Genomic DNA, 25,246 nt, shown 5'->3' on the forward strand with positions numbered 1-25,246 from the left:
AATTATAAAATTTTATTTATCATTATTTGTATCTTATGAATCCATAAGGTATTTTATTAAATTTATTTTTTGTATTGAATTTTTTAACTACCCACCCATGCATTAGAGGGCTATATCCTAGTGTTGACAATAAAGTAAAGTTTATGTTTTCATCTACCCAAGCATTAATGAGAACTTCGAACAAGTTTGTTTGGTTCAAGTTCAAAGTTATATAACTTTATAGGTTCTAATATAGTGTCGGCCATCAAAAGGTGGAATTAACCAATAAGGATAATATAGATAATGGTTGTGATTTCTGTAATTGGAAGTTATGGTCGTGTGGGAGGGAAACTAGTAGGCCAAAGCTTACTAATAAATTAATCAAAATTAACTTTATTAGTTGTAAGTTATCTATAATCATTATATTTGTTCACATCAAGTAATAGTACTTACAGACATGCAGCAATAGTAAATGAAGTAATCTTACTAAGAAAATACTATCATGTATGAAATATGTATTAGCAGCAGGTATATATCCTTCCCGCTAAAAGCATGGAATGGCGAGTCCATGTCGACATAGGACGACAAATAATTAAGCACATTATAAATGAGGAAGAAGTTCTAGTCTTCGGATGTAAATGATTTAGAGCACCATTCTAATATCTTGAGCGCAATGCTCACGAACCGCACGATAAACTTCCCAAGGTTCACATAGAAGGACACTATCGGGCTAATGAATGGGACTAAATATATACTGTAAATCTTCAACAATACTTGCACTATCAGTTTTTGACTCCTAAAGAACCCTGAATTAAAACATTATAAAGATTTGAAGTTAAAATAATCAATAATAAGTAATAACACACTATTGTATATAGTAATTAATGAGGTTATTTAGTTGCATACATTCAGTAGCCTCTGGGAAAGCATCAAATAATGAAGTCACAATCTTCAACAAGACCTGCAAGCAGTATGAGTGTATATGTATAATATTTCGTATCACTAGTGGACAATGTGCGGGCGTATTTACACGTAGCAATCACGACCCGTTCTTTAACATTGCTTGATTTATATGTTTTTTTGGGTCTACTTAAATTATCCAACGGGCCAAAATAGGTAAAACTTGCAAACTTAGAACGGGTCCAAATGGCCAGCCCCACCCACCCTCACTAGCGGGTGAGACCGTTTGATATTTCGTCTAAAACGACATGTTTTATTCAACTTCTTTTGGTCAGAATTAAAGGTGTGAATTTCTCACACAATATGAATGTAACACGAAATTCACGACTGAGGGTTTGGTGTTAATGGGTTCGTGTCAATTCTGGTCGAATCTGCCTACACGTTTAGCTAAACGAGTCGTTTTGTGTCAACACGTAACCCATTTATTTTTATATGTGTTTTATATTTTATGCCAAAATTTAGAGGTTAAGTGAGAAAACACTTTATAATTAAAACTTAAATGTATTATATATATGTGTGTGTATTTTCGATTGTAAAAGGTAAAGGTATATAAGAAATCAGGTTAAGCGGGTCGTGTTCATGTCAACCCGTAAATACTCATATCATGTCCAGGTTCATGTTTTTCACAGGATTTTGGGTTCATGTCAGGGTGAGCCTGCCAAGTGCCAACCCGTTCTAACACCCCTAGTCAGATCTTGTTTTGACCCAAACCTAGATAATAGTTTTTTCTAAATTGACCCGTTTTGACCAGAACCCTTATTTCCAGGCTTATGAGTAATAGGCACATACCAGGAACAGATCACCTGGTTTAATTGGTGACTCAACAAAAACTTGTGCATTCCTGCATGTTATTTTTAATTTTCTCATCATAAGTTAGCCTAGATTCAACATATACATTATCTTTTGAATTATAAGCAATACCTAATTCTTAATCTCTCTCCTTCTCTTGTTAATCTGTACACGCTACAGCCTCTCGTGAACGGCACCTGCTTGTTTTTCCACTCTGTCATGCACCCGTAAAACATTAACAGGCTGATTTGGGTTATGCTCTCTCAGGTCAAACAAGCAATAATAGATTTGGTTGCAGGTCAAACAACTAAACAAGTAACAATAAATTTGGTTTCGGGTTGATGAATGTACCAAGGTGCCAATTGACTCCGGCTATAAGATCACCACCACCTTCATAGATATCGCTAACATGAAACTCAACGTTCGGGCCCATTCCTGTTGTTAGTTGTTTAAGAAAACGTATAACCTCCTATAATACATAAAGTTTCGATAACGTCTTAATTCATCTAAAAATTGCACTTTTAACAAGCTACATAAATAGGAAATTATAAGTTTGTGACCTTTTTGCCCTTAAATGGCGTTGGAAATGAGTAATCCTCAAAAAAACAATCATCCGCCAGATAACTTTCAAGTCGCGTGACATTCTTTTCATTCATGCATTTGTAGAATTCTTTTATTGTATCCGATGGTGTCAGCTCGGATGTGACATCGGAGTCCCCAATCATCACTAGTGGCATGTATCTCATGTTGTAACCAATCATCACTAGTGGCATGTATCTCATGTTGTAACGTTTATTTTCGTTGCCCACTTTCATACGAAGCTGCACTTGGTTTTTGTTCGTTTCATGTTTATACAACGTCGAAACACAAATACCAAAAGCAGATAATGGCATTCGGGTAGCCATTTTGTGTTAAAATGTGTTAACACGCGATTTGTGTATTGTATAGTATGATTGAGATCTTGTTTCTTTGATGGAAAGAAAAGAACCACATGTAACTTGTGCTTACTGGTCACATTTGGAACAAATACTTTGGAACACAAAATTAGTTCTAAAAGGAATAATATAAAATAGTCCAAAATCATTCAAAACCTTAAAAACTAAACATAAAACATATGACCATCATTTTTGTTCCAATTAACATTTGTAAAACAAACACAAACCAAAACAACACCAATTGCAAACTACTCAACAGTTGTCACTTGTTGCCATTCACCATCAACACCTTCTTTCCACAAAGTGACATTATTGTCCCCAGAAGCAACAGCCAACAGATTCCCAGTAAGTGACCACGATACCCTCCAAACAGGGGCATTAAAGTCATTCAACACCTTACCCTTCCACCCCTCACCATCTTTAGCATTAGTCCATATAACAACCCGCCCATCTTGTGACCCTCGCGATAGTGGACTTTGGTAGGCCCAAGTTCGGGGCCCATGCCACATCACGCACCAAATCAGTGTGCATTATAAGAGCTGAAGCGCAGTCCATTTTCCAAGCCCCGTTACTAAATTTCCATATCTTCACCGTGTTGTCATTACCACCAGAAGCCAGTTTCTGAACCGGGTCAAAATCACCTGACCCGATTAATGAACCAGGCTCCATTGACGGGGCCCACGTGACAGAGGTGACCCCAACAGGATGAGCTTGGTCTATCTTTGTAGTGTCCCACCCGCCATCTGACCTGGCGGTGTGAACCGAGATGTTTCCATCGGATGACCCGCAAGCCAAGCAGAGCCCGAGTTCATGTGGGGCCCAAGCAATCGAGTTAACAGATGATTTGTGGTCGTTGAAGGTATGGGCCGGTGTCCAGGTGTTTAGATTGTCTTCTTTCCAAATTACAACAGTGCCATCGTATGAGCATGAAGCTAGAAGTGAACCAAACTTGGGGTGAGCCCAAGTGACCTGCCAAACGGGCCCATTATGACCGGTCAAAGTAGCGAGGTGTTGTGAGTTTACACTGATGATCTTGATAGTGGCATCAGATGAGGCGGATGCGACTCGTTTTCCATAGTAATCCATGCTGACATCATGGATGATGTCGGTGTGACCTGTTTCAATCTTCTGGCCTGGCATGATTTCCTATTGATGTTTGTTACTGCACTATTAGTGATTGATCCTACATGTGCAGAAGATAGAATTAAATTTTCTCATAGTAATTCATGCACATAATATAGTAACAACTAATAACAGCACGTTTTAAAAAGATAAAACTAAACTTAAAAAGAGGCAATATATATCATGCTTCCATTTTGAATATTCAAACCATGCAGTTAATGCAGAAAAATATCGGATATCGGTCAAGGACCGATATTTGAGATATCGGTTATCAAGTTGAGATATCGGTAATTTAAATATCATGTAGAATTATATATATATATATATATATATATATATATATATAGCAATTTAACACACAACTCAGTATACTCTCCTACCATTAACAAATTAACATTTTGCAACTTACAAAACACTAACAATTGTAGCAAGTAGGAACTTATTAAGACTTAAAACACCAACATTAAACACTAAAAACTGACAATTAAGACTTAAAAAACTGATATCGGGAAAATCGGACATATATACGTCAATATCGCTGAAAATATTGGGACCGATATTATGACCAAGGGACCGATATATCGGTTTTATATATCAGTGATAAATCGGCGAGATCACCTGCATAGTATTCAAAGCTTATTTTTGACAAAAGGAAACTGAGCATCAGATATGTTATATACTCTTCTGATCTTCTTAATTCTAGATAACCATTACACTTCAATTTTATGGTACACCTATGCTTCACAAATGGAATTGAATGTGATTTAGGTAACAAATTCTATTCACTAATCTTGTTGTATGAAAATCGTCTTCACATAAATATATACGTTGCTCCAAACAGTACATATAAAATATAAACAAAAATAAAATTGCCAAGTGATGAGACTTAAAACAAATGAGCCTTCACACGTTCTTCTACTATAATGTCTTTCTAGGTAGTCAAAGGCGCAAAGAGGTTGCGCGTCGCCTAAGCGCAAGGCACAACAAGGGTGCATCCGGCAAAAGAGAGCACAAAATAAAAATACATACATGATAGTTATACAAAGATAATGTTACTCTCCGAATAAAATTAAAAACTGACATAACTAGCAATTAAAATAATCTAATCAATATCAACATTTTAAAAACCTTTCAAAAGAATCGAATTCTAAAAATCTGATAAAACTAGTTATAAACTAGGATTAGAAAATCAAAAAACTTTGAGAATCTTTACCCAAACAATAAGTAAAAAAGTCTGTGCTTATAGGGCATCTGTGTGGTAGAAGAGAAGAAGAAGAAGCAGTCGCCTTGTGTATCTTCAAGACACCTAACCCTCGCCACACGAGGCGCACACATCAAACACGCAAGGTATTATATAATATTTTTATATTTTCTAACAAGCTTCTAACATCGTGTACGCCCCCCAAAACTTAAATACAAACAACCTCTATACTCAATTTAAGATATAAGTAACCTCTAACTCTCAAGTACAACCTAAAAAGTCATATCTACAACCTCCCGAAGCACAAAATGTACAAGAGACTCTGCAAATGTGTGTACAGGCTCTACAAATGCGCACACCTCAAATACACTTTTTACAACCAAGTTCCTAGGTGCACGCCTCTTATGCCTATGACTACATAGAGGTCTTTTACAAAATCAATCTTATTTCAATCTTTTTTACTATAAATGTTTCAAGTTTATATCAATGTGAATTTGGAAGGCAGCCAGCTCAATATTTCTATAATGAAAGACTAAAAAGTACACAGCGCTATTCAAATTCATCTTTCCAATCGAGAAAAAAGTGTCTACAATTATATTCTCACATTCTCACCCAATTCCAAGATATTGAAATAGAATGTTATTCCCCAGTTCACAAACATTCAGAATCAACTACACACAGATTATGAATACGAAAACATAACTAGAACAAAACTTCTAATTTCACACAATTACACACGAATTAACTGAATCGAATAAAAAAACAAACTAACATAACTAGTTGTATACTAGGTATAGAAAAACAAAAGCCTTTAAAAATCAACAAATAGTTTTATACTATATTAACCCTACCCAAATAAAATGATACTAAAAGAAATACTCGTGCTTATAGACCTCGCCTCACACAAGCTTAAGTTTTAAAGGTGCGAGGGCACCGAAACGATAGGATCCTCAGATTCGATGACGAAGGCAAAGGTACACCCTTCACGTACGCGAGGCGCAAGGTATTCATACAAATTTTTATACAACTCTAATAAGTTTCTAACATCGCATACACAAAACTAAGATACAAACAACCTCTGTGATCAATTTTAAGATATAAAGAACCTCTATGTACAAGTACAACCTAAGAAGTTACATTGCAACCTTCACATGCAAATCTACTCTTGTACAAACGGCGCTACAGATGTGCGCGTATCAGACACGGTTTTTCAAGCCAAATGCCTGCCAGCATGACTGCCTAGGCGCACACGTCTTGAGCCTACGACTCATAGCGGTCTTTTCCAAATTAAAATGTATTTTTCTAGAAATGATTTTAATATACATCAATTTGAAATCGGAAAGCAGCCACTCAAGATTACAGAGTGCTATTCACATTCAACTTTCCGGATCGAGTGGCCAACATCAGATTCAGAAACATTCAGAGTCAGCTACACACGGATATTATAACAAGAACAAAACTTGTAATTTCATACAGATCGAATAAACAATCAGAGATCAAGGATGTGTGAAGTAAGTAAGGAAGGAATTAATAGGCATCCGAATCTGTGTTAAGTTTCAATGGGCGAATGAATGGATCATACAAGTTTCAAATTACAAACCTAGATCTGAGGAAATATATATAATTTACATACAGAGAGCATATCATATAGATCGATTGATAACAAGAGAAAGAATGGCAGTGGAAGATTGATTACCTTTGATTTGATGGGTTGTTGGTGCCGATAGATATGTGATAAGCAGCAGAGGTGAGGGTTTCTTCGTTGAAACAAAGAAAGATACATGAAGTGTATTCGTTTTTATTCTTTTAATTATATATTTTGTTCAACTAATGAATTGAATGTTCTATCTTTTAATATATTTGTTTTTAACGGTTTATAACTAACAGAACTCTAACAGTGTTAGTTGCAAGTCGCTGAAAAAAACACTTTTTTCTAGAAAACTCACATTTTTTTCGAAAAACTCAACATTTCATCCCAAACTGTTGGTGCATGATGTCAGTAGTTCAGTATCTTGTGTTTTGCATGTGTCTGTAATTGTTTTAGATTGTTTGTTTTGTATTGAATATTGTTGTGTTTAAGTTCGCCGGTTTGTGTTAAGCGAACTTGGGACATAAGCGAAGTTATGACAACTTCGCCTAACTTGTTGGCGAAGTTGTCGAGGTATATTTAAACCTCAGCTTCGGACTTTTTGGTCTAAGGTTTTCGTCGAACGAGTTGTTTGGGTGATCTGTGTATCACGTGTTGGCTTTGAGTAATATATCAAGTTTACAAGTATTATTCTGTGTGTTTTTGGTCTTACCGATTCAACGTATTATTTTGTCTTACACTCGTATCGTATTACGTGGGGATTCTGCACCCACATGTTACGAGATATTCCTGTGTGTTGGTGCATGATGTCAGTAGTTCAGTGTCTAGTGTCTGTAATCGAGTTAGTTGGATTTGTGTTATGTATGTAAGCGAAGTTCTCACAAGTTCGCTTGTTATAGGCGAACTTGTGGAACAAGCGAAGTTAGGAACAACTTCGCCTGAACATGCCAGGCGAAGTTGTCGTCTTTATAAGCAGCTAGGTAACGGCAGAATATAAAACAAGTTGTCATTCGAGTTGTAACGAGTCAGAGAGTTTACGAGTTTGTGTGATCAGAGTATCACGTGTTTACAGTTGCAATACAACGTGTCTTTGTTTATTGTAACGTGTGCTTAATCGTATCGTCTTCTACGCTCGTAACGTCTTACTTAGGGATTCCGCACCTACGTAGAACGAGATATTCCGTGTAGATCCGGCTGGGAACCTACAATTGGTATCAGAGCTACAATTGGGAACCTACAATTGGGAACCTACATTTTGTGTAGAACGCAGTCAAAACAGGTCTACACAACAGAGTGGGGGGTGGTAATGATAATAGAGCCATGATATCCAGACAGAACGGGGAGTACAACTGGAACCTGCATGTTGAGGAAGTATTCGAACAGGCCAATTTGGCGAACATCGAAACTGCAGGAAGTGAGAAAGTGACTGGAGAAAATGAAGCTTACATGGCAGAAGTGACAGACCAGCTCTCCGAGGTAAGTACCAAACTCCCTTGTACTAAATGTGAAAATCTGTCTGAACAATTGACAACTATAACTGATCAGTTTGTTAGTTTGGATGCTCAATTTAAAACATTAAAAGAAGATCATCATTTCACTAAAGCTAGAGAAAACAGTTATAAGGTAAAAATAAAAGCTAGTGAGAAAGATATTAGAAGTCTTAAAGCCAGCCTAGCTGAGAAAATACAAGTAATTGATCTTAGCTATGAAGTGTTAGAAGAGAAAACCAAACTAATAGCTGAAAGGGATAAACAGATAGCTGATCGCCAGGTGAAAGTGGTGGAGCGGAACACGAAACTTGAGCAATTTAGAAATTCCTCCGCTATACTTGATCACCTCGTTAGTGATCAAGGTTCCCCAGTTAAAAGGGGAGGAATTGGTTATCATGAAGTTCCACCACCTTACAATCATAATTACACTTATGATCCTAGTAATCAGAAATCTGTTGATGTTGATTTTGGTCAGACAGTTCCGGTTAAGGTTACTATTAAAGATCTAGAAGTTAGTAAAGGCGAAACGAGTAAGCCTGTTTCTAATGTGAAGATTTCTGTTCCTAGTCCTGTCTCATCAAACTCGGACAAGTCATCCGAGTCGAGTGAGACAAAACAAGAGACAGTGTTACCAAAGTGTGGAGAGAAAAATAAAACAACTGAAAAGAATTCTCCACTAAACCCGTATGTCCCACCATATGTGAGACAAACGGGCAGTAATGCAGCCTCAACATCTAAAACAACTATTGAAAAGAAAGTTGAACACAGGAGTTGTTTCAGATGTAATCAATTAGGACACCTGATTGCTGATTGCCCTCTGAAGCAGAGATTCAGAGGTGTGAGGACTTCAAAATATGAGAAAAGAACTAACAGTAATCAATATAATGGTAAAAATGAAAACCCATCAAAATTCAGAAATTGGACTAATCCAGGTTTTCAAAGAAATCGATCTCAGTTTTTCACTGCTAACAACCAAACCATAAGTAATAATTCATTTAATTCACGAAGGTTTGGATGGCCCCATAGTCAATCTACAAGAAGGTATCCTTTTAGGACTTACAGATATCATACTAATACTAACTTTGGACAGGCAAAGTACGGGATGTATCGACCCAAGACCAATAGGTCTTGGGTCCCCAGATTTTAATCCTCTGCTTTAATCGTGCAGGAACAGTTGAACAGGGCTGCAAACAATCTATGGGTTGTGGATAGCGGCTGTTCCCGGCACATGACGGGTAACAAGAATTTGTTACACGAATGGAAACCTGTTCAGGGAGGAAGAGTGAGTTTTGCTGGAGAGAGCGGTGGAAGGATTACAGGAATTGGGACGGTGACGAATGTAAAAATGACTTTAGAGAAAGTGAATTTTGTTGAAGAACTGAAGCATAATCTGCTGAGTGTATCGCAGATCTGTGACAAAGAGTACACCGTGCACTTTACCAAGAATGAGGCGATCGTGTTGTATCCTGGTTTTAAGATACCAGAGGATTGGATTGTTATGAAGGCTCCAAGAGAAAAGAATACGTATATTATGGACATGAGGTCGACTGAGATGGCCACAGAAGAATCGTGTCTTCTGTCAAAAGCAACTGAATCGGAGTCCGAGTTATGGCATAGAAGAATGGGGCATATTCATCTTCGGAAAATGAACTACATTGTCAAGAATGGGCTGGTGTTGGGTGTTCCCTTGAAGAATTTCAACTTTGAAGACCAATGCTTATCATGCAAAAAGGGAAAGCAACACAAGAAATCCCATCACACCAAGAAGGTTAATTCTATAGTCAGTACCCTAGACCTACTTCACATGGATCTCTTCGGTCCCGTGAATGTAAAAAGCCTAGGAGGAACATCATACTGCTTGGTGATAACTGACGATTTCTCTCGATATTCTTGGGTATATTTTCTGAAGTCAAAGGATGAAACGGTTCAGATGGTAAAAAATTTGATTACCAAGGTTGAGAATATCATGGGAAAAAGGGTTAAATACATCAGGAGTGACAATGGGACAGAGTTCAAAAACTATGAGATGGAGATCTTCTGCTTACAGAAAGGGATAGAACACCAGTACAGCGCTCCGTATACTCCGCAACAAAATGGAGTGGCTGAGAGGAAGAACAGAACGTTAATTGAAGGAGCCAGAACCATGCTGGCTGATTCGAAACTTCCTGTGGTGTTCTGGGCTGAAGCTGTTGCAACAGCCTGATATATCCTTAATAGAGTGTTAACTGTTAAAAGATTGAATAAAACATGTTATGAACTTATGCATGGGAGAAAGCCCAACTTGAGTGGTCTAGAACCATTCGGGTCCCCGTGTTCGATATTAAAGACAAATTCTAAATTTGGTGAAATAGCCCTCGAAGGTATTTTAGTCGGATATGTTGTTGGGACTCCCAACAGACGAATCTTTAATACATCGACCAGCAAGGTTGAGGTGGTGTGTAACACTGATATCACGTGTTACAAATCACCAAAACCAAGCACGGGACCCGCCGGGGTTTTCGACTATGATAGACTTTTTAAATCTTTTAACATACCTTACTTGGATTGTGCAGAAGTTGATGAGAGAATTGCTACGAAGATGATATACGATGAGGAAGACACTTTGGTGCAACGACCGCAGTATGATGAATGTCAGCCTTCCTCGTCAAATGCTGTCGATACCCCTGTTGCCTCTACTGAAGAGGAATTCTTCAATCCGTTTCACTCTCAACAACAATCACCCATTGATGAGATACCTTCGAACCTGGAAGACAATCTACAAGTCAGTTCGGTTTCGACTACGAGAGTTCACAAAAATCACCCTTTGGAGAACGTGATAGGTGATCTGTCCGACGGTGTACAAACAAGACAAAGCTTGAATGAGCACACCTGTGTTTACACAAGCATTAAAGATACGGGCATAATCAACGAATGCTTGTACACCTGCTTCATCAGCCAGATTGAACCAAAGAACTATCAAATGGCTCTCAAGGACAGCTCGTGGGTCGAAGCCATGCAAGAAGAGTTAGCCCAATTCAAGAAGATGGAGGTATGGAATTTGGTTGCAAAACCGAAGGATGTGCATGCGATTGGCACAAAATGGGTTTTCAAATGCAAGAGAGATGAGAAAGGGATTATTATCAGGAACAAGGCGAGGCTGGTTGTAAAAGGTTTTAATCAGCAAGAGGGGATTGATTACAATGAGGTGTTTGCTCCTGTGGCGAGATTGGAAGCCATTCGATTGTTTTTGCATTTGCTGCACACAAGGAGATGAAGGTATTTCAGCTAGATGTGAAGAGTGCGTTCCTTAATGGTAAAGTCGATGAGGTTGTGTACGTTGAGCAACCTCCGGGTTTTCCTGACCCAGACTTTCCCGATCACGTGTACAAGCTAAGTAAAGCGCTGTATGGACTACATCAGGCACCTCGTGCCTGGTACTCAACACTATCCGATTACTTGCTTGAGAATGAGTTTGAAAGGGGAAAGATAGATAGCACACTGTTCTTTAAGAGAAAAGGAAGCGACTTTCTTCTGGTGCAAGTCTACGTGGATGACATCATCTTTGCTGCATCAAAAGTCGCCATGTGTCAGGAGTTTGAGGCCGTCATGAAAAAGAGGTTTGAAATGAGTGCTATGGGTGAACTAACTTTCTTTTTAGGACTGCAGGTTGATCAGAAGAAAGATGGGATGTTCATTCATCAGACTAAGTATGTCCATGACGTTCTCAAACGCTTCAAGATGGAGGACATCACTCCATTTGATACTCGAGTCTGCGTCAACCATAAATTGGGTGCTGATTCAGACAACGATGCAGACGTGAACCCAACCCAATATCGGGCAATAATAGGTTCTTTAATGTACTTAACTGCTTCTAGGCCTGATATAATGTTTGCAGTTTGTCTTTGTGCTCGCTTTCAGGCTAACCCAAAGGAATCTCACTTGAAGGGTGCGAAGAGGATATTGCGATATCTCAAAGGCAAGCCTAAGCTGGGGTTGTGGTACACAAAAGGAGGAGACTTGGAGTTGGTCGCCTACACGGATTCTGATTATGGAGGGTGCAATCAGAATCGGAAGTCAACAACAGGTGGATGTCAGTTTCTTGGAGGCAGATTAGTGTCATGGCAATGCAAGAAGCAGACCTCAGTCGCCATTTCAACCTGTGAAGCAGAATACATGGCAGCATCCAACTGCTGCTCCCAGGTTCTTTGGATTCAACAACAGTTGCGCGATTATGGTCTGAATTTCACTCATACTCATATTTGCATTGATAACACTGCTGCTATCTCAGTAACTAACAATCCCGTAAAGCACAGTAAAACTAAACACATTGACATCCGTCATCATTTTATACGGGAATGTGCTGAGAAGAAACTGATTGTGCTCGAAAAGGTTGATACGCTAGATAATTTCGCTGACTTGTTTACTAAAGCGTTTGACAAAACTCGTTTTCAAAACCTTGTTGAGCTGAATGGGATAATCAATCCCGAGTAACCGTGTTTTGTGTTTTTGTTTAGAAAAAAAAAAAAAAACGTCACTATCGCTTAGAATTATGTCGGTTGCCTCAGTTTGAAGGACATATCTTCGGATATGTTTGGTCCTCATTTCTACTTGTAGAATATGAGGATAGCCATTAACCAGATGACTGAAAGTGATCGGGGCGGTTTATGATGTGTTTTCATTCTTTCGCTGAAAAATAGTCGATCATACTTAGTTAGAAGGACACATCCTTGTATGTGGTCGGTCCAGCTGATCCATTGGATCTTCGGGATAGCCGTTTACCGGAAAACTTCGACTTGATCGGGGCGATAGAAGTTAAAAAAATTTTTTCGGGAGATGAAATTATTTTTCAAGTCTACTACTTCGTAAGAAGTTCCTTTACTATGTTTAACAGAAAATTGATCCAACCTTGGAAAGTGATAGATATACTGATTCTGTGTGCTTAACTAGTGAAGTTATTAGGTCTAAAAGACTTTAGAACAGTCATTGTATGTCATGGTAGCTTTTTATGGTGCGTAAAAGTAGAAGTGATACTAACTAAATCTACTCGATTTTACGTGGAAACTCCTTAAGAGTTGTGCATGGCTTCATATATATCTTTCCGAATGATAGGCAGAAAAGCGATTACCCAGTCATAGACGAGCCCGTGAGTGTTCTGATTCCCGTGAAGATAGCGTGTCAAGAAACTGCAGTGATCCAGATTCGGGACTTGCAGTTGTCTACTACTCTGAAGTTATGTAAATACTTTGTTAAAAAAAATGTGTGTGTTATTGAGACATTCTAGAGTTCATAATGTTAAGACTTCTCAATCAAGATGCAAAATAGAGAACGGGAAGAAGAGTCTAAAGATCGAAGAGTGCTTACTAGTTAATCAGACACTACGGGTCGAGGTCAACCCGGGGTGACTTGGGGAAAGCCAAATACGCTTTGAGAATAGATAGGAGGCATCATAATCTCTGAGTTGTTGCCCACTTAAGTTTTGAGCTTAATTGAACCTAACCCGTATCACAGAAACGATGAAAACCATTTTAAGTTATTTACCTGCTTACAACCTGTTTCTTTATGTCATAATACAGCTGAACACAGATCTATGTGACAGTCACTTAATTAGTATGATTCCTGTTCGGATCTTTTCTAAAACATGGTAGTCCCTGTCGAGACTGAAATTTGATCCCGTGTACTTTATTTTTTTCTACTTATGTAGTTGTATGATTTTATACCTGGTTACTTGGTCTTGATCGTATCATTTAACTCTTTAAAGGATGTTTTAAAACTTGATTGCAAATTGTTCAAATTATAGGGATTTGTTTTGTAAAGTTTAATACCGGTGAACTTATTCATAACTTCGCCTGCAATAGGCGAAGTTATCCATAACTTCGCCTGTTATAACTCTGACCCTATATAAAGAAGTTTTAAGGTCAAACTGTTCATTATTTCAAAACCCAGCGAACTTACTCTCCGTATCCCTAGGCGAACTTATCGATCGATCATCTGTGTTATTTTTCCTTCGATTCTAATCAGATTCAAGGTTTGTGGGTTCGATATATCATATATTCACTGTCAATTGATGTTAATCAAAGTGTGTTTCGACCCGATTTGTGACCCTGTTTTGTCGAACCTTAACACCCGATTTTCAAACTTGTTATTACGTGGTCGTAATCTACTTGAACGTCTAGATCGTCATAAAATCATTTTTTACGGAGTCCTCAATCTCCAAATTCACCAACTACACGTCGAGTCGAAAACCTAACTGTTGCCGATTCATATTCAGGCGAACTTACAGGTTAGGCGAAGTTATTCTTAACTTCGCCTGAGGTTTAACTTCGCCTGATAATTAATTATGTAACAGTATTTGAGGCGATGTTGTGGTTAGGCGAAGTTATCTTTAACTTCGCCTGGCCCTTTTTATTTAACATTTATTAGACGAAGTTCAAGTTGAAGCGAAGTTGTTCCCAACTTCGCCCCACCTCTAACTTCGCCTATACAGTATAAATCACAACTTCGCTCATGGTAACAGGCGAACTTGTGATTTGCCTTGACGTTTCTCTAACTTAGCCTGTTTGTTGCAAAAATGGCAGCTGTAGCTGGAGCAGGCGGTGCAGGTGGTGATGACGGAGGAGATAACCAGCGACAGTTTTTCCCAGGGCACAACATGTACATCACACTGGACCCGGATGCGAGCGGTGTTGATGATTTCCGCGAAATCATCACATTTCTACTTCGCTCGCGTATATTCCACGCGATTACCACAACTCTGCCGATATCTTTGCCAAACATTGAAGATTTCTGGCAAACCGTGGAATATGACTGTCGAGTCGAGCCCCCGGTGATGCGTGCAACGGTCAATAATCAGATAGTTCAGTTCTCTTCTGAACAGATCCGGGTGGCTTTGCAGTTCGGAGATGAAACAAGAGACGATCCGACAGACTTTGTAGCTCCATTTCGAGATGGTGCGTTTCTAAGGATGGGATATTCTGGTCCCTTGGGGGATACTCAGAGACGCAAGGGGTTCTTGCTAGACCAGTGGCGCTTTCTCATGCACGTCATGATTGTATGCATGTCAGGGAGAAAGGCTGGTACTGATGGGATGGGCGCGACCATGCAGTCGGCGATGACTGCTCTGACTTACAATAAGCGTTACAGCTTTAGTCAGATGGTCTTTTACGAGATAGATCGACAAAGAAGAGCGATGGCGCGTGAGAGATTTCTCATGTATCCAAGATTCCTCCAAATGATCTTGAATCATGTTGCTCCCACGTTACCTCAGCGTCGCCCGATTCGATACGTGGAAAGTGTAAGTAAACGGATCTTCGCCCAGTGCAGATCATCCAGTGCGAGGAGCAAACCTGAGCTCCGTCCTCGACATACTCCTTTATTCGGGTACTTGATCAACCCAGAGTATGTTCCTGCTCGTGGGGACGAGTTTCGGGATCCTCAACCACAACAGGCAGGAGCACCTCAAGCTATACCTGTTGCTCCTGTTGTGTCACCGAAAGAACATGTAGACCTTGATGCAGAGTTTGGTGGTCAAGGCTTCTTTGATATGGAGCGGGTCGATCCTGTAGAAAATGTACAAGTATCAGTTGAAAGGGTTCCGAGTGTGAATGTTACTAGGACAGCTAAAACGGTGGCTGATTCTGATTCTGATGATGAAGTGGCTGAGGCGAGACGAATTTTGGTAACTCAAGAAAGGATTCATGGGAAAAGAAAGAGAACCGATGATGACAGCGAGTCAGATTATGAGGAAGAAGTAAATCAGTTGGTTCGCAGATCAAGAAGGGAACGGATAGGTGCATGTTCGGGAGCTGGTGAGAGCTCAAGGGTGGTACGTTTCACTCCACCCGCACTGTCTGGTATGACCATGGTTCCTTCATCATTACAAGTTACAAGGCCAAGCGCCACGGATGTTCCCGTGGTGGCTACCTCATCTGCATTCGGCCCCCACCCATTTCATTCCAACTATCGGCTCCGGAGATTGTCTTTTTGCCACCTCAAACTCTTACTCCAACGGAGGTCGTGGCAAGATTTATTGAGTCGACGGTTGTAGCGACTGCGGGGTTGTCAGTTACGATATCACCTGCGGTTACGTTTACGCCTACTTCTGAGGTCCCTGTTACATTGGAAATCCCTCCTTAGTACACTCAAGATATATCACATCTGAGGTTTGATTTCGATGCAACCTTATCAGACTCTGAACGAATAGTAGCACTTGAACGGGTCGTGGCAGAACAATCAAGGGTGAATCTTATCCAGACCCATGCTATTCAGCGCCTCGTTGCAGAGAATCAGATACAGTCGTCCCTGCTGGTAGAACATGGCAAAATCATTGATGCTTTGAAGGAGTTCTTGGCATCTCAGGGGGAGACGAGCTGTAAAGGCGATGAGCTGAGGACTAAGAAGCGAAATGATCGAGACGATGATCCCAATGCATCGAAAGGTGCAGGTGGAGAGTTGCCAAGAACTGAACAAGCTCTTGGGACTTCCACATCTCAGGGGGAGTCAACAAGTGCGGCGGGCGGTACAGGTGATGAGGTGGTGGTCGTGGAAGTTGAGATGTTGGATGATGAGTTTATAGGTGATGATGATGTAATACCAGTTGAAGAGATAGAGAAGATTGCAGCTGAGATAGTTATTGATAATGATATTGAAGAGGGAGAGATAGTAGAGGAGAATATTGAGCATGAGATTCCGGAAGTGGATAAAGCAGATATGAGTAAAGAGATTGGAAGCGATGAGACAGAATGGGAAGAGCAGCCAAGATGGAAAGAAGGCTATGCTCGGTGGTTTACAAAAACGAAGAAACCGGCAGTCCCTACTATGTTTAAGAAGAGTTACAACATTAGAGGTTATGCTGAATCGAAGAAAGGGATTATATGCTGGATATATGATGAGCAGTTGAGGCTCTTCGTGATTAAAAGATATGATGGTGTTCAGTACTTCAAAAGGCTGTTGAGATCATTGAATACATTGCCAGAGTGTGAAGTGAAAGACTTAGCCAGATTGGGGTTAATTAACAGGAGTGATGATAACATGGCTAGAGTCATTGGGAAGATTGTTTGGAAGGAAAGTATAAAAGAGAAGAAGTTTGAGCTGTTGAAACCACAAAAGGGAAAACTTATTGAAGACAAAGATAGAGGATTGAGAGCAGATGGCAAGCCTTGGATGATTATGAAGTATAAGCCGATCCGGTGTCTTAAAGAAGTGCCGATGAAACTAATGCCCAAGGATGTGCTGAAAGATCTGAAGTGGTGGTATGTAGATTGTGAAACAGCTGAGGCAGTAATGGAAGACGAAGATGAACAAGAGCTGCTGAGAGTGTATGATCCGATGCATCTAGTGAACTTGTCTCAAGCTGATCTGCAGGTGCTGAATGAGAAGAAATATTTTATAATCCTGCTTGGAAAGACGAAGCGAGGAAATATCAAAGAGTTGTTTCGGTTTGTGTACGAGAAGGAGTGCATGCTTAAAGATGAAGATACAAGATTGTTGAAGATTACAAGACACGTGCTTGAAGATAGAGATATGAAGCTACTGCCAAGGGGGAGTCTGTTGGTGCATGATGTCAGTAGTTCAGTGTCTAGTGTCTGTAATCGAGTTAGTTGGATTTGTGTTATGTATGTAAGCGAAGTTCTCACAAGTTCGCTTGTTATAGGCGAACTTGTGGAACAAGCGAAGTTAGAAACAACTTCGCCTGAACATGCCAGGCGAAGTTGTCGTCTTTATAAGCGCTAGGTCACGGCAGAATATAAAACAAGTTGTCATTCGAGTTGTAATGAGTCAGAGAGTTTACGAGTTTGTGTGATCAGAGTATCACGTGTTTACAATTGCAATACAACGTGTCTTTGTTTATTGTAACGTGTGCTTAATCGTATCGTCTTCTACGCTCGTAACGTCTTACGTAGGGATTCCACACCTACGTAGAACGAGATATTCCGTGTAGATCCGGCTGGGAACCTACACTGTGAGATCCGGCTAGGAACCTACAATTGGTATCAGAGCATTTGCTCGTGATTGTGTGGTTCGGGATTATCACACAGGTGTTAAGATCGTTCTGTTTGACTATTCACGGAACGAGTTTACGTTGAAATACCTCGTTTTTGTGTCTTGCCCATCTTCCCTCATCAAATATACCCCCAAAACACCCTCGCGTCCCTCGAATCCACCTAACCAAAACCTGCAAAAAACCTTGTTCTACTAGCGAAGTTGCCATATCCAACTCTAGGGTTTTTGGCGAACATATAGGGTTTCTGCGAAGTTGTGAAGGTGTGAAGTTGTAAAGGTGCGAAGTTAAGTGAGACAAAGTTAAGTGAAGGTGCGAAGTTAAGTGAGGCGAAGTTAATAGTCGGCGAAGTTATCATCTAGCGAAGTTATCTTAACTTCGCTATTACTGATTTTAAAACATAATCTTTAGATTTCAATTCCTCCAACCATGACATCGATTAACATCACAGAACTGGTAAAGATGGAGGTTGAAGCCGGTTCAGCAACTAAAGCTCTGAAACTGCGTAAGGGTACCAATTTCGTTGCGTGGAAAGATAGGTTTGAACAATACGTGAAATATCAAGATGCAAAGATGTGGGTTTGCATTCAAGACGGGTACATTCCACCAACATCCATGTTTGAAGGTCGTGAACAGATTAAGAAGTACAGTAAGATTGAAGACGATGAAAAGAAAATGTATGAGGCAGAGAGTAAAGCGCATGCAGCTATAACAATGGATCTTCCACAAGAGATTCTTCATACCTTCAAGAAATACAAGACTGCTAGAGAGCTATGGGAAGCGCTAGAAAATAGATATGAAGGTAATGTGGGGATACGTACTTCCAAGACAAAGCTGCTAAAAACCCAATTCTCAGTATTCAAGTATCTGAAAAATGAATCACTTGATGATATCATCACACGATATTACCATTTGATGACCGAGCTAAATAACTACTCAATTGAATACAAGGAAGAAGAGATTGTGGAGAAACTTCTTGATGCCCTCCCACCAAAATGGGAGATGTACACTGTTCTGATGAGAGAAGATAAGGACTTTGATAAGATGGACTTAGAGACGGTGGTAAATAAGTTACGAAATTTTAAACTTAACATGGTTCGAAAGGAGACACCAACTGATCAGGTTCAGGATCCGGGAATGTATGGTGCGAAAGTCACTCCAAGCTCAAGTTCAAAATCATAATCCACCGCCTACTATTCGAAAGGGGATTCAAACGCCACCCTAGATGGTCATGTGACTCTCAACATGGATGGTGACATATGTTTCGTAGCAGGAGGTAGTAATTCCTCAAAATCTCAAAGTACTACTGGTAGTTTCTCATCCAATGCTCAAGCAATAATTACTCACATATGCCCATGAGTGTAAAATCAGCTGAACAACAGTTTGCTCTCTATGCATCCTTCATTGCATCTTATGAGAATTACATCAAAGGTAAAATAGTCGACCCTGCAACTTTGGATGAAGACTATGATCAGATCGATGCTGATGATCTGGAAGAGATGGATCTGCAGTAGCAGATGGCTATGATAGTCAGAAGGGTAAAGAGATTTATGAAGAAAACGGGAAGAAAGTTTGTTGGAGAAAGACCAGGGTTTGATAAGTCGAAGGTTCGCTGTTATAACTGTAGGTCACTTTGCTAAGGAATGTACAAATGAAAGAGTCGAACGAAGTCAGAACAAGCCTGCTCAACAGAATGGGGGTGGTAGTGAAAATAGGGCTATGGTATCTCAATAGAACGGAGGATACAACTGGAATATACAAGTTGAGGAGGTGTTCGAACAAGCTAACTTGGTAAACATTGTAGCTGGAGGAAGTGAGAGAGAAACGGGGGAAGATCAAGCATACATGGCAGAAGTGAACGATCAGCTTTCCGAGGTAAGTTCTGAACTTTATTGTGAACAATGTGAAAATCTGTCTGGTCAATTGAAAACTTTAACCGATCAATTTGTTAGTTTGGAAACACAATTTAAAAACTTGAAAGAAGATCATCACTATTCTAAAACTAAAGAAAATAGTTACTCGGTAAAAATAAAAGCTAGCGAAAAGGACATCAGAAGTCTTAAAGTCACTCTAGTTGAAAAAATACAAGTAATTGATCTTAGTTATGAAGTTTTAGAAGAAAAGACCAAACTAATTGCTGAAAAGGATAAACAGATAGTTGATTACCAGGTAAAAGTGGTGGAACTGAATAGAAAAATTGAACAATTTAGAAATTCTTCCAATATGTTAGATCACATCATAAGTGTTCAACGTTCCCCGGTTAACAAAGGGGGAATTGGATTCACTGAAATTCCACCACCATACAACAATAACTATACTTATAATCCTAGTAACCAGCAATATGAGAATGTTGAAATTAGTCAGACAGTTTCAATAAAAGTATCTGCTAAAGAAACTGAAATCAATGAGAGTGAAACAACTAAGACAACTTCTAATGTCACTAGCTCCGTCTCTAGTTCCGTCTCGTCAAATTCAGAAAAGTCGTCTGAATCAGATGAGATAGAAGAAAATGTCGTGTTACTAAAAAGAGGGGAGGAATATAATCCTGATGAAAAGAAATCTTCCCTAAATCCGTTCGTCCCACCATATGTTAGACAAACGGGTAGTAACGCAACCTCGACATCTGCAACAACTTTTGAGACGAAAGTTCAAAACAACCAAAATAGTTCGAACAGAAGTTGTTTCAGATGCAATAGAGTAGGGCACCTTGTCGCTGATTGTCCTCTGAAACAGGGGAAATCTAGAAATATGAGGCCTCCTAAAATTGAGAATAAAACGAATACTAATTATGATGCTGGTAAGAATGTGAACGCACCAAATTTCAATCATTGGAATAATCCAAGATTTCAAAGAAATCAGTCTCGTTTTTTCCCATTAAACTATCAAACCAACAATTATAATTCTGTTAATTCATGAAGGTTTGGATGGCCTCACAGCCAGTCCTCTAGAAGTTTTTCGTTCAGAACTTACGGAAACTATCCTCAAACTGACTTTGGGCAATCAAGGTACTGGATGCCGGATAACAGATTCAGATTTATCTTAAAAAAAAAACCATCACCATCGTTTAAAATTATGTCGGTTGCTCAAGTTTGAAAGACATATCCAAGGATATGTTTGGTCCTTACTTCTACGTGTAGATTATAAGGATAGCCATTAACCAGATGACTGAAAGTGACCGAGGCGATTTATGATGGGTTTTTATTCTTTCGCTTAAAATTAGTCGTTCATACTTAGTTAGAAGGACACGTACTCGTATGTGGTCGGTCCGGCTGATCCATTGGATCTTCAGGATAGTCGTTTACCTAAAGACTTTGACTTGATCGGGGTGCTAGAATTTAATATTTTTTTTTGGGAGATGATATAATTTTTCAAGTCTATAACTTCGTAAGAAGTTTCAATATGATGTTTAAAAGAAAATTGATCCAACCTTGGAAAGTGATAGAAAAACTGATTTTGTGTGCTTAACTGGTGAAGTTATTAGGCCTAAAAGACTCTAGAACAATCATTCTATGTTATGGTAGCTTTCTATGGTGCGTAAAAGTAGAAGTGATGCAAACTAAATCTTCTCGATTTAATGTGGAGAATCATTCTGAGTTGTGCATGTCTCCATATACATCTTTCCGAATGATATGCAGAAAAGTGATTACCCAGTCATACACGAGCTCGTGAGTGTTCTGATTCCCGCAAAGATAGTGTTAAGTACCTGCAGTGATCCAGATTCAGGACTTGCAGTTGTCTTCAATTTGAAGTTGTATTAATGTCTTTATTATTAAAAAAAAAAACTCTAGTTATTATTGTTAAGCCTTCTGAAGCTTATTTTATTACAAATATCTAGAAAGAGGTAAGAACAAATATTTCAAAGTATGAGAAAGAACGGGAAGAAGACTCTGAAGATCGACATGTGCTTATTGATTAATCAGACACTACAGGTCGAATTCAACTCGGGGTGACTTGGGGAAAGCCAAATACGTTTTGAGAATAGATAGGAGGCATCACAATCTCTCATGTGATGTCCATCTAAATTTTGAGCTTAATTGAACCTAATCCGTATCACAGAAGCGATGAAAACCATACTAAGTTTTATACCTGCCTACAACCTGCTTCTTTATGTCATAATACCACTAAACATGGATCTGAGTGGCAGCCGCTTAATCAGTATGATTCCTGTTCGGATCTTTTCTAAAACATGCAGGTTCCTACAAGACTGAAATTTGATCCCGTCTTTTTATATTAATTTTGTTTTGTATTACTTTATTTTCTTGTTTTGTTTGTGTTTAAAATAAAGCTTGGGTTACTCTTAAAAGGCAGACTTTGGTCAAAATTGGTCAAACCATTTTTTACTATTATCACCTTCGGCAAATTTACTCTCAGAATCAACCTTGATCAAACCTGGTTTTGTTCACTAATTAAGGAGATATCTCATATGCCGTTTGTGTTTGGTACATCTCTGATGGATTCCGAGAGGATAGTGTCTGTGGAACGTGCTGTTGTAGAGAAATCAAGGGAACACAATAAATTTTTTGATACTTTAAAGGAGTACTTGGCATCTCAGGGGGATAGTAGCTGTAAGGGTGATGAGCTGAGATCAAAAAGTAGGGAGGACAGACGATGATCCCAATGCATCGAAAGGTGTAGGTGGTGAGCTTCCAAGAACTTCACAATCTCTTGGGGCTTCCACATCTCAGGGGGAGTCAAGTGGTGGTGAGATACTGGAGGATAATGTGATGAGTGATTCTGCCACAAGATGCAATGAAGTGGTATTTCTCAAGGATGTGTTGAAGGATCTCAAGTGGTGGTATGTCGACTGCAAGACTGCTGAAGCTGTTATGGAAGATGAGGACGAACAAGAGATTCTGAGAGTGTATGATCCCATGCACTTGGTTAATCTGTCTCAAGCTGATTTGCAGGTACTGAACGATAAGAAGATATTCTACATTCCTGCGTGGAAAGATGAAGCTAAGAAGTACCAGCTGAAGGTGGTCTCTGTCTGTGTTAGGCAGGGAGTTCATGCTTGAAGACGAGTGGCACGAGTTTTTGGAGATTACAAGACAAGAGAAAGAAGATAGAGATATGAAGCTACTGCTAAGGGGGGGTCTGTTGGTGCATGATGTCAGTAGTTCAGTATCTTGTGTTTTGCATGTGTCTGTAATCGTTTTAGATTGTTTGTTTTGTTTTGAATATTGTTGTGTATAAGTTCGCTGGTTTGTGTTAAGCGAACTTGGACATAAGCGAAGTTATGAAAACTTCGGCTAAATTGTTGGCGAAGTTGTCGAGGTATATTTAAACCTCAGCTTCGGCCTTTTTGGTCTAAGGTTTTTGTCGAACAAGTTGTTTGGGTGATCTGTGTATCACGTGTTGGCTTTGAGTAATATATCAAGTTTACAAGTATTATTCTGTGTGTTTTTGGTCTTACCGATTCAACGTATTATTTTGTCTTACACTCGTATCGTATTACGTGGGGATTCCGCACCCTCGTATTACGAGATATTCCTGTGAGATCCGGCTAGGAACCTACACAAACATCGTCGTAACCTTGAATCGTACCTTTAGGAATATTATTGAGGTTGTCGGAACTTTTGATTTGTATTATGGAGGCTTTCTGGAAGTACTTGAAGGTTATTTGGATGCTAGTTGGATTTAGGGCTGTTCACCAGCCGAGCCGAACCGAACGAAGGTTTGCTTGTTGCTTGGCTCGTTTAAAACCGAACCGAACGGAACAACTGAAATTCGAACCGAGCGAAAACCGAAACGAGCCAAATTCAAACCGAGCATTTTTCGATCGAACATCGAGCGACTTCGAGCATTATTTATTTCTTTTTCACTTTAAAATTTTCAATAAGAAACAAATTTGAAGGTTGTAAATAATATATTTTATAAATAAATTAATAGTTTTTATACAAAGTGTAATAGATTGTAAATTTTTATTGTAAATAAGTTTGAAGTGAGATATAATGATCATGTAAACAAACTTCTAGTATTGTAAAACTTTAAACAAACAAATAAAATTATAACATTGACGAAATATGAAAAATTTTAAGGGGTAAAAATAATTGTAAGCTTATATTTAAATGTTTTATCTATATATTTATACATTTGTTCATATATAATTATATATATAATAAATTAAAAATATTCGAGCCGAACCGAATCGAGCAGACCTTTGCTCGTTGCTTGGCTCGTTTACAAACCGAACCGAACAGAGCGGCTTGTTTATAATCGAACGAAAAAACAAGCAAGCATTTTCTGAGCAATTTCCGAACGAGCGGCGAGCGAGTTCGAGCGGCGAGGGTTTAAACGGCCCTACTTTGGTGTGGGTGTTGTTTCTTGGGCTTCGAAGAAACAACACATGTATTACTCACTCCATCATGAAAGCCCAGTTCATGGGTTTCTTGGACTTAGAAATATGTTATTGGTTAGAGTTATGAACTTGCGGGCAGAACCAATGCCAGCTATTTCTTTAAATTGTGACCGTAAGACAATTTTGTCTCAGGCTTATAGTAATGTATATAATGATCAAGGGCGAAGCTCTTTGGGGACTAGGGGTGGCCTCGACCACTACCGTTTTCTCTTTTAGTATGGTAAATTTGCGATTTTTCTCAAAAGTTTTATATGTGTTAAGCGCGGTCACCCCCGATACATTTTTTTAAAATGCTAGCAGTCACCACTGATTTTTTTTTTAAATATAATACCATATCGTTTGTTTTTTTTTCTAAAATCTCGCAGTATTTATAAACAAAAGTTATAAAATAGTAGTCAAATAGTAAAAGATTTGTTTTTATAAATATTTTAGGTCTTTGCAACTCTTCTTCTAAGTATTCACCTTTAGGGATCGGTACCACACCGGTACCGGTACCGATACCAAAATATTCGGATCGGGACTGGTATTGAAAGTAAAATTTGAGATATACCGGTACCGAAACTCAAAACTTTGATACCTATTCGGTACCGATGGTACCAAATCTGTACCGGTACCAATGCCGAATTTGCTTATCACTACTCACCATTTCTCTCGCATTATCATGAATATTTTAGGTCTTTGTTGGTTAAAAAATTATTTTGTTTTTTTATTATAAGAACAATTGTTTGAATAAATGAAGAAAATTAGATATATAGATGTCATATTGTTTGATCCGACCTGACCCGAATCACTGACCCGACCGAAATCACCGACCTGAGAATTTTTGAGTCCGTGACTTCGGTCACCCT

General features: G+C 39.1%; 1 protein-coding gene and 1 pseudogene across 2 annotated transcripts; both read right to left on the reverse strand.

The window, feature by feature from the left end:
- Nucleotides 1–1,661: 1,661 nt before the first annotated feature.
- LOC143532650 (uncharacterized) lies at nt 1,662–2,476 on the reverse strand. The gene is made up of 4 exons (XM_077027641.1): nt 2,289–2,476; nt 2,080–2,197; nt 1,861–1,942; nt 1,662–1,780 (listed from the first exon to the last, which is right to left on the reverse strand). Exons 1-4 carry the CDS (start codon nt 2,472–2,474, stop codon nt 1,708–1,710), a joined length of 459 nt encoding a protein of 152 aa, XP_076883756.1. The 5' UTR covers nt 2,475–2,476; the 3' UTR covers nt 1,662–1,707.
- Nucleotides 2,477–2,772: 296 nt separating this feature from the next.
- LOC143532649 (protein transport protein SEC13 homolog A pseudogene) lies at nt 2,773–6,726 on the reverse strand (annotated as a pseudogene). The gene is made up of 2 exons (XR_013135219.1): nt 6,683–6,726; nt 2,773–3,846 (listed from the first exon to the last, which is right to left on the reverse strand). The product of XR_013135219.1 is annotated as a protein transport protein SEC13 homolog A pseudogene (transcript).
- Nucleotides 6,727–25,246: the final 18,520 nt, after the last annotated feature.

Source organism: Bidens hawaiensis, unplaced genomic scaffold (assembly GCF_021521415.1).
Source record: "Bidens hawaiensis isolate Kalapana, Puna unplaced genomic scaffold, B.hawaiensis_p1.1 tig00009539_1, whole genome shotgun sequence".
Classification (NCBI taxonomy): Eukaryota; Viridiplantae; Streptophyta; class Magnoliopsida; order Asterales; family Asteraceae; genus Bidens; species Bidens hawaiensis.